Genomic DNA, 9,872 nt, shown 5'->3' with positions numbered 1-9,872 from the left:
TGACGCAGGACCAGCAGCGAGCATCCTTGAGAGCTTCTGTCACTGTGTCGTGCTCGGCACACGCCTAGCAGGCGGCGGGTGCAGCGATGTTCGCCGCCCCTCCCCGTGAGAGCTCCGGGCCCGGCCACCCACAGAGCTCCTGACTAGCCGGTCTGCATTTTGACATGCTCCTAAATGATCCTGATGTTCTGGTTTGGGATGGCTGTCCTGAAAAAATAGATTGCAAAGACCAGATGGCTCTCGAAGCTCTGAAAGACCTTGGACCTCGGGCCACGACCCCGAGATGCCCAATGACCCCCGTGAGCAGCAGGGCTGAGCCTGCTGCAGTTCAGCCCACCTGGGCCGGGGCCTGGCACGGGAGGTTCCGAAGCTCCCGGAAGATCACTGCTCTAAAGCAGACTCTGCGTACCTGTCCTCGGGTGAGGGGCGCGCTGCCTTCCTGGCGCACAGATCTGGGAGCTCTCAAACCCTCACAGGAGGGAGCAGCACGCAAGCTCCTTCCCCCACCAGCGGGGAGAGCCGGGCCGAGCTCATACTCCTACTGTCATATCACGGCAGCACCTCAACCCCCCCTGCCCCAACCCGGGGACCCCAGGACTGGGGAGCCCCACCCAGCTGGGGTCCACAGGAAAACACGCTATAACGCGGCGAACATCCGAGTGGTTCTCAAAAGCAAGAACGTATTTCTAATCCTTCCTTATCTTTGCCCCACTTCCTGGCACAAGGCCTGGGACTCGGCCAGGCACCAGGGATCACCTCCGATGGTAAAGCCTACGCCTGAGACAACGGCCTTGGGGAATAAAGGCAACCAAATACCCAGGAGGACACTGGGCCCAGAGGGGCTCAGCGACTGGCCCGAGGCCTCGCAGTGAGGACGGGGCAGAGCCGGGGCACACACCCCGTGGCCGACCCCCCAGTCCTCACTCACAGTCAGGGGGGTCTGCTGGCTTACCCCCACCCTTACTGTTAATAGCCTATCCCTGCTGCCCCTTCTCTCCCAGAGAAAGGAACATTATTCCAACCTCTGCATTTCTCGTTGCTGTTGCTTCTGGTCTAAAGATGTGATCTCCCCAGGTCCCACACCCAAGCCGTCTCTCTCCTTTTCTGGCTCTTTTTGCCACGGAACCAGAGCCCATCCCTGAAGAACCTCGGTGCCCCTGGGGTGAACTCGCTGGGCGGAGATGTGGGCTAGCTCCAGGCCTGCCAGCCCTGAGAGGTTTCCCGTCCTTCCTTCCTAAAGCACCTGCCTTGGGCTGCAGGGGCCACTCCGGGTCCCAGGCCATGTGGGTGCCGGGGGCCTGCCTCTCAGCCCCGGGCTGCTCTTTCCTTCTAGTAACAGGCCCCCAAAGGGCTGCCCCTTCCCCTGAAAATAAGGATTCTTAACTCTTAGGACATCAATGCAGATTCACAGTCGCAGGAAGGAGGCAGCTTCTCTACGGTCCGTGGAAGTTTTGTGGGTTAGAGGGGAGGATATTAACTTCAGGGAGCTAGGGTTTCCACAGACATTTCAGACCTAAGCAAGCTCGCAGCCTGGGCTATGCTTGGGGTGTGGTAAGAGCCAGGCTGGCACCAGCGGGACCTGGGGGTTCACTGATTGACTGACGAGTGTCAGCTGGGGCCCAGACAGGCCACATGGGGGGGTGCCGAGGAGGGTGGGATGGCTGAGGCTGGAGGAGGGAAACTGGGGTGAGCTGAGATGGATTAGGGTCCAGTGAGCCCTCCAGCTGGGGCTGAGGTGTCCACCCATCCAATGCTAGGGGGCACCGTCAGTGCTCGGCTCTGGGGGGAGAGAGCAAAACCACGGCTGCTGGGCCAGGACAGGTTTGGTCAGGCCACGGGCAGGCTGAGCAGGTGGGGAAGAGGCGCTCTGGCGGGCAGAGGGCCGCCTCCCAGGGATCCCGGCACCAGACACAGGACGGGCCTGGGAACTGCGGCACCTCCCTCCTGCCAGGGATTCTATGCCAAGACATGCCTCCTAAGAACCGCGGCAGGAGAGGGCTGGTGTCCCACCAGGGAACTGACCCCGAGGGGAAGCAGGAGGGTGGGGCCTGAGAGACGGGGGCTGAGGAGTAATGCCGGGCAGGCAGCACCCACTGCCATCCTGTTTGTGCAGAGGAGGGGCCAGAGTGAGCCACGAGGGTGGGGAAAAGCGTGAGCGGTCATCTCAGAGGGCTGCTGGGAGCCGGGCCAGCGCTATTACGTTGCGGGCTTTCTGCAGCAGACCCGTGAGGACCCACAGAGTCAACGGTTCTCATCTTTCTAAAGGCTGATTCTTTTTTATCTTGGCCAAGGTCGAACTGCCACTTATAAAGACATTTCCTGTGCTAGGGCCATGTGAATCTAAAAAGCCTAAACCGCCTAGCTGCCTTCCCCATGCTGTTCCACGCTGAGAGACATCGCATGAGATGGGGTGGGGTTTTCTATTGTCCTACGAAGGCAGGACAAAATGCTTGTCGGCCGAAATGCTGCATGGCACACGATGCTTCAAAGGGACAAGAAGAGCGAGTAATCAAGCCTGGGAGGTCCCATGAGGGGGCTCCAGAGACCAGTTCACAGAAGGAGGGGCTGTCCCAAGCCTCACACAGAGATAAGGGACCAGCACAGCCAGGACCAGCGGAGCCCAGGTCTCTCCCTGCAGCCCGTGCCCCTCCCACTGCCTGTGCAGCAGAGAATGACACTGGCAGGACTCGTGGGCAGGTGGGACACCCGAAAGCACCAGGCCTGCATGGCGGTCAGCAAGCAACAGGGCTCGTGTCCTCTTCCTCAGCTGGACTCTGACAGCTGGTGTGCTCGGAGCCCACGATGCAACTGCGCCATCGCAGTGTGGCCTAGGTGTTCTGAGGCCCTCTGACCTGGAGTGACCAAGACCTGGAGGCGATCCCTAGCCTCTCAACGGCCCCTTTCTGCACCTGAGACTGAATCCCCAGTGCAAATGCGGGGTGGGGGGGTCCTCCTAACTGCAGAAGGAAGACTGCTCTGTAAGCCTGTCTGTTCTCCCAGATGTCTGGGTTCTCCTGTGCTCCTGGGAAGACCCAGCAGCTGTCCTGAAAGGCAAATACCGTTCAGCCATCTCTTCTTTTCCATCTCGTAGACTGAGAGGAGGGAGTGAGCACTGATCCTGTTTCACCACCAGCAGTGCCCTAAAATGCCCATCAGTGGTCCCTACTCCCCACACACGTAGGTGTGACTTACATCATTGCCTCCTCTCCCCTATGATCCATCCTATGCTTTTTCACAGTCCACTGTTTTCTTTTCACTGAGCCCTTACCACGTGCCAGACTCCTTACATACACTAGCTCATGGAGTCCACGCAACACGTGTTAGGTGGGAAGCCCACTAACCCCATTTCACAGATGAAGACGAGGAGGCACACAGGTCAAGTACTGTCCGAGACGTACCCTCAAGGCAGTGCAGGCACAAGCCACGCTGCCTCTTAACTCCTCTCGCAAGTGCTCTTGTTCTTCTATTATTGTGTAATTAACTGCGGCTGCACTGGCTTCTGCTTTTCTCCCAGCGGCGCATCCTCACCGACACCTGACTGCCTTGCCTGGCCACCGACTAGCCTCTATAGGGCAGACCGGGTTGGGGGAGGGGTGTCCACCCGCCTAGGCCGGGTTACCTTCTTGCTGAGCTGGTGATTCTCCCTCTCCAGCTCCCCGCACTTGAGGTTGCTCTCCTCCAGCGCCAGGGACGCGTCCCGCAGCCCCTGTATGGTGCTCTGGAGGCTCTGGTTCTCCTTCTCCAGCTTCAGGATGCGGCTAGAGGCGCACTCGTTCAGCTCAAACACAAACGACTTCCTGGAGGCTGAAGCACAAAGCTGAGTCAGGCCCAGGATCCAGGAGCCTCTGCTTCCAGCCATGAGCTGGGGCCATCGGGCCGCCATGAGCCGGGGCCATCGGGCCCCCATGCCCTAGGTTTGAGGGGCCTGGGAAGGGCTCCCATAGGTTGGCTGGGTGCCCCCCATTTCACATGCTGCCGTCGCTGTTAGTGCCTCAAAGTCCCTCAGGCAGTTTCAGTCCCTCTGCTGGCTCAGCTGGGCCCAGAGCTTAAGAGGAAAGCAGATTACAGTGAAGAAGCCAATGCAAACGTTAAGACTGTTAACTGCCAGGATCTGCTTCTTAACAAGCTGCTAACCAAGCTGACCGACGGTACAACTCAAGGGTCTTAGGGCCTAAAAGAGATGGCAAATAGGCGACATTTTCTGTGCCAGCTCTGAGACTAGTGGGAGTCTGGGTGGCTCAGCAGGAGGGGCACGGTAATCGACTAGTTATGTCTGCCACTGGTGGCAGAAGGCTCTGTGGGCACGTATGCCCAGTACTTGCCATCCCTGAATAAGGTCCTTTGGATAGAGATTTCATTTTTTAATTTCACGATTACATTGACAAAAATATGAGATAGTACATGTAAACTACTTTAAAAATGCTAAGTGCGATGAAAATATAAGCTAAAGACAGAAAAAGGGAGATTATCTACTCTGCTTTCTTTCAAAGAGCTCGAATACAAATGGAGAAGGGGGCCATAGACCTGAGAGTCAGGAATGGGAGTTCTTTGCTCCTTCCTGCCACCAGCAGGTGCATGACTTTAGGTAAGTCATGGGGCTTCTTCAGGAGGAGAAAGGAACGTGTATGGAAGTCCCTGAAAGAAGGGGTTGGTGTTGTTCCGTCCCCGCCTGTCCCATCAATGGCACAGACTCAGCTCTGGGAGCCTCATGACACTGTTAAGAGGGCTGCGCCCCGACCTGCTTCTTACTCATCACCCCAGGGGCAGGGGTACATACAGGACGATGGCTTCCCTAGTGAGCACATCAAGCTAGAAACAAGGGTGTGTGTGTTGAGATCCTCTGGGCGATCGTAAGAACTGAAAGGCACGTGCCACCCTCTCTGAGTTCTCATCTTGCACCGAGGATAGCAGTTCAGACCCAACAAGCCCGAACGTCCTCAAGACCCCGAGCAACAACAGGCCGTGAAGCAGTGGAGATGGAGAGAGTGCCCGTGGCTCTGACCCAGGCCCAGCGCTGACGCACGTGAGCACACATGCTTGCAACATATGAAACCACGCTACCAATGAAACAAATCTCAACTAAAACTCAGCTAATGCTCAGCCTGGGATCACTGGGGCAGTACCTTGGCAGCATTCATGAAAAAAGGACATTTTCTAATTGGGGTGAAATATACTTAACATAAAATTTACCATTTTAAAGTGTACAGTCCTGTGGCATTAGCTATGTTCCCATTGCTGTGCAACCAACACCAATATCCACCTCCAGACTTTTCCATCATCCCAAACTGAAACTCTGTACTCGTGGGGACTAATTCCTCAGGTCCTACAAGTTAAACAACAGCATGGACCACGAGCCTCCTTTCTTCTTCCATAAAAGCCAGTGCTTCAAAGACTAGTACTGTGACATAACAGCTTACTACTGAGTGCCACGCTCATTAGCACCCCAAGCAACCAGAGCGATGGGATGTATTTCATTAAGACCCTGGCAACAAGAACAGCTGTCCCTTATTGCTGGCCGTGGGCCAGGCATGGCATCATGTTTCACTGTCTCCTCCTATGAGGCAGCTTCATTACTCCCATTTTGCAGACAAGGAAACTGAGGTGTGAAAGAGGTCACCCAGCTAACCTCCAGTGAAGGAGCCAAGACTTTACGCCAGGTCTTTCTGAATCAAGAAGGCAGCACAGCACACATGCAGAAGTATATGCAGGCTCTGCCTGCATCATGCCTTCATTCAGGTCAATGTTCATCAGCTCCCAGCTAAGCACCGGGAGTTGGGAACACCAAGAATAAATCGTGCTCACTGACCTGAAAGGGCCCACAGACTGTACTGAGTAGTCATCTAAAGGGGTGAGGCTTTCTGACCCCACAGGTCACCCTGGTTTCTAACAGAAATACTCTCATTTGGTCTGGGACTGTCCCAGGAGTCCTGCACCACTTCTCCGCTCTGCCAGGGGGCAGTGGCCCTCCCCGATGGACCTGTACTCCTCCCAGAGCCGGGAATCAGAGTGACCCCACCCTCGGCCCCCAGCACAGTGTGCGGGCACCGAAGCACAGATACGACTAACTTCCCTCAGAGATGAGCAGTTTAATAAGCTGATTTTTTTGTCTGGAACTGATGGGACCCCTCGAAGAGAAGAGGTTTCCAGCTACACTCAACGACCTTGCCATTATTTGAGGGGGTGTTTATCAGAACTGAAAAAGCAGCCCCCAAACCAGCCAAAAGCCCTACCTCGCTCTGTCCAGCTCTAACTAAACAATAACTCGCACTATCGGGGGCACGTGTGCTATTTCTGAACACAGGAACTGGCTTATTGTTTGCTGGGCGCCAAAGCTTCCTGCTGCGGTGCTGACTGCTGCCCCACCCACTTTCCCCTGGCCGACACCCCATCTGTCTGCGCAGGGGCAGCGGTGCAAGCATAGGAGGGAAAAGAAGAGGCCTGGGTCCTGTGAGAAGCAGCCTCTTAGCAGCTCCCACCCAGAGAGACAGAGAACAGACTGCATCCGTCTTGCCCAATTATGCAAATGAATGGAGGAAATAATGCCCAAGGTACATTTCTAGTGGGGATTAGTGACCACTGGGGACGTCTCCTGCCATCCAGAGCTTTCAACCGTCCACAGACAGGCCCACGATGCCCTCCGGTGTCAGCGTGCTGTAATCTGGAAGCTCCTGGGACCGTCCATATGGGAACTGGGAAACCTGGCAACACTTGATTTGTGTTTCATGTCCTGACATCAAGGCTGCCAGACCCCTCATGTTCTCCTTGGGGAGAAGGGTAATGAAACAGTTCCAAATGGCACTTGAAGGAAATCCTACTTACTTGGGGTGAATGGATGGCCTGACATGGAAGATACAGAGCTGAGGGCTCCGCTCCGTGGATGAGGAAGCGGCCTCAGCCAGGCTGGCTCCCCGGCACCGGGCGCTACCTACCGTCGGACAGGTCTGCGTTCTTGGACAGCTGCTCCAGCTCCCAGCCGAGGTGGGCGGATTCATTCATGCTCTGCTTCTGCGCAATCTCGAGGGCCATGTTCTCTTCCAGCAGCTCCTCTATTCGCTTCTTATCCATGTCCCGGTCCTAGCGCAGGAAGAAGGACGGAGTGAGAACGTGGCCGGGGGGGCCCCTCTGGACATGCCCCGGCCCCCGTGCATTCACCCTCATTCCTCGAGGATGAAGGGACCCCAGGCACCTGCTCACTTCCCTGCACAGAAACGAGTCCAACACGGGGCCCAGCTGTGAGAGTTACAGCCACTGAAAGATACCTTGACTGGCAACGGAGGTGATAAGAGAGCCAAGGTCTCTAACTGAACGCTGTCTGAACTAAGTGACTTATGGCCCAGAGCTTTAGAGCAAGTACCATGGTGACAGGTGGCTTCGAGGCTCTAGGGAACCTAACAAGCCTTGAGAAGCCTGTAAAGAAACTCACAAATCACAGCTCAGCCCACACCGTAAAAGCCAGCAGAGACCCTGCTTGCAGAAGACACACACGTTAGCTCATCTGTACAGAAAAGCAACCCAGAGGTACCGTCCTACCCGTCTGTAGGCGTTCAGTGGTGCCCACCCGAACCCGCTGAGCTGGGCGAGCTACTCTCTGCAGTCAGCGAGTCACTGTGTCGGCAGTGGCACCAAACCCAGTGACGGAAAAGCCAGAGAGGGGCGCAGCACAAACCCGAAACCTCCCCAATCTGTTTAGACAGATCTGAGCGACAACAGCCTGCAATACCAATTCCAGGTCGTGAAGCTTTGATTTCAGCTGCAGGTTCTCTTTCTCCAGCTCATGCACTTTATCGCCCCGGGCTCGAGCGGCAGTCAGCTGTTCCTCCAGCATGGCCTTGGTTTCAATTAAAATGATATTATCTTCTCTCAGCTCCTGGGCAGCAAAAAAAAAGACATGAGCACCATCAGATAAAGACACCTGGTTCAGGACGACAGAGCTCCGAGACCAGAACAAACAATCCAGGGATAGGGCTGCAGCTGCGAGAGTTCTGTCTCCACTTTTGAGCACCTCCACCTTTTTCATCGGGTCAGGCCAAATGGACTTTCTCGACTGAAAGAAAATATTTAAATCCGGGAAGGTAACTTTTCCTATGCCGGCCACAGTGCAAAGGCACGTGACATCTGTGACCTGGTCTGGTCGGACGAGTGGACTCCACCGACAGATCCGGGACCGCGCTGAGCCTCCATTTCCTCAACAAGGAAGGGGTGGGGCTAAGAGTCTGTCCCAGGCTCAAGGACTGAGTCTAGTCCTCTCAGTTCAACACTCATTCCACTGATCAGGGTCTTGGGGAAAAACAGCTACTCAGACAAGCTTTCATTCAATGCACAGCTCGTATCTGAACATTTTACATACATACTCTTGGAAAAACAACAGTTCTCAGCGATGTCCTGGAAACAGGGTCTTTAAGACTGTGAACCCCATAAATAAGTCCCTAGGCCTCCTGTGTGCCCGGCACGTGCTGGGTGTAGAGTATGATGGCTGTTCCCTTGCAGGGTCCCTCACAGGCAAGGGGTCCGAGGAGCTCTTGGTCCTGTGCATGCAGCCCAGCACACACAAGGGATTCCAATCTTTCACCTCATCTCTGCTCCCCACCCCCCACCCCGCACCGGTTAAGGGGCTTCTCGGTTTCTCCTCTCCCCAGAGTCCTTCCAGCACCACTCAGCATCTCTGGGGGACTGAGATTCCCCTGAATGCCTTCAGCTGGTGAACATGCACACAGGGGAACGTGTCCGTTTCTCCCGGTGGGCAGTGTTCTAAGGCTTGCCCCGCTTCTGGGTTCTAACAGCTGGGAGCTGGGCGGGGAGCTCTGCTTATCCACCACCCGTTCATTCGCCCTGCAAAGGCCAGAATCCAAGATACTTGGTAGAGGGAAAACTGCAAGCCTTCCGGTCAGCGGACATAGTTCTGATCAAAGTCCGGCAGCCGTAAAAGGTATAATCATTGAAATTCTAAATTCCCTGGGCGCCCTCTCTCTGCTGGAGATGACGTCCGCTATGTGGCTGGCCCTGCACTAGGCACTCCCTGTCCCTGCCCCACTCACTCTCCACAATGGCCCTTGGGGGAGGTAGGAACAGTGCCTTCCTACGGAGGAAGAGGCTGATTTGGGTAAATTAAGGAATAAGCCCAAAGTCACAAAGCCAGCAAGGGGTGAAGCTGGGACTCGAAGCTGGGCCAGAGAGTTCCAGACCTGTGTTCTCTCCACCGCCCTCAAGCTGCCTGCAGCCCATCCTCAAGGGGCACGTGTGGATAAGAGGCCCAGACTATCAATAACAGTGTGAGCCACAGCAAACAGAGGGGTTTCAAGCAGGAAGAAGACCTGGTCCCCCCTCTCTGGCAACCGTCCCATCCCCACTGTTCTCACCTGGCATTCCAACAGGTCTACACACCAGCACTCCCAGCCCTGAGCTCTCACAGCACAGGCCACCCCTTCATCCTCATGACCAACTCCTATTCAACCTCCAAAGCCCAGCCTGAGTTGGCCCCTCTGAGAAGTGGTGGCAGATTCTCTCTGTCCCACCTGCTGAGTCAGGTACTTGGGCTCCCAGAGCACCCTGGGTATGCTGTGAGGCAATGGTGAGCTGGCCTGTCCTTCTCCCCCAGACTGTGAACCCCTGGGGGCAGGATATTCCACTTCTCTTGCGGGCCTCACGGAAGTGTTCAATGAACACCTGTCAGCTGAATCATGCCGTGAGGGGGAATCACAGGTGGCATGCGAGGTGGGCCTTGAAGGCCTCAGAGATTTCCAACAGGCAGGGACAGACAAGCGTGACCAGAAGCAGAATACAGCACTGGGTAGGATGACTTCTAACCATCAGTACTATTCATAAACATCTCAATTTTCTGGTGGTATCAACTTCCACCATATATTAGGCAACAG

The 9,872-nt window shown here is 55.6% G+C and overlaps 1 protein-coding gene across 1 annotated transcript in view; it reads right to left on the bottom strand.

Moving 5' to 3' along the window:
- The window catches only part of CCDC88C (coiled-coil domain containing 88C), a gene marked incomplete at its 5' end in the record, with an annotated part of 129,033 nt that overhangs the window by 42,911 nt on the left and 76,250 nt on the right, over positions 1–9,872 (bottom strand). Inside the window, 3 exons of the mRNA XM_082648383.1 lie at positions 3,620–3,804; positions 6,930–7,074; positions 7,721–7,867. Of these exons, the coding sequence (XP_082504509.1) occupies positions 3,620–3,804; positions 6,930–7,074; positions 7,721–7,867 (477 nt within the window). The remainder of the gene's footprint in view (positions 1–3,619; positions 3,805–6,929; positions 7,075–7,720; positions 7,868–9,872) is intronic.

Source organism: Grampus griseus (assembly GCF_964374135.1).
Source record: "Grampus griseus genome assembly, chromosome: 2".
NCBI classification, from domain to species: domain Eukaryota; kingdom Metazoa; phylum Chordata; class Mammalia; order Artiodactyla; family Delphinidae; genus Grampus; species Grampus griseus.
This window is presented reverse-complemented; position numbering and strand designations above follow the sequence as displayed.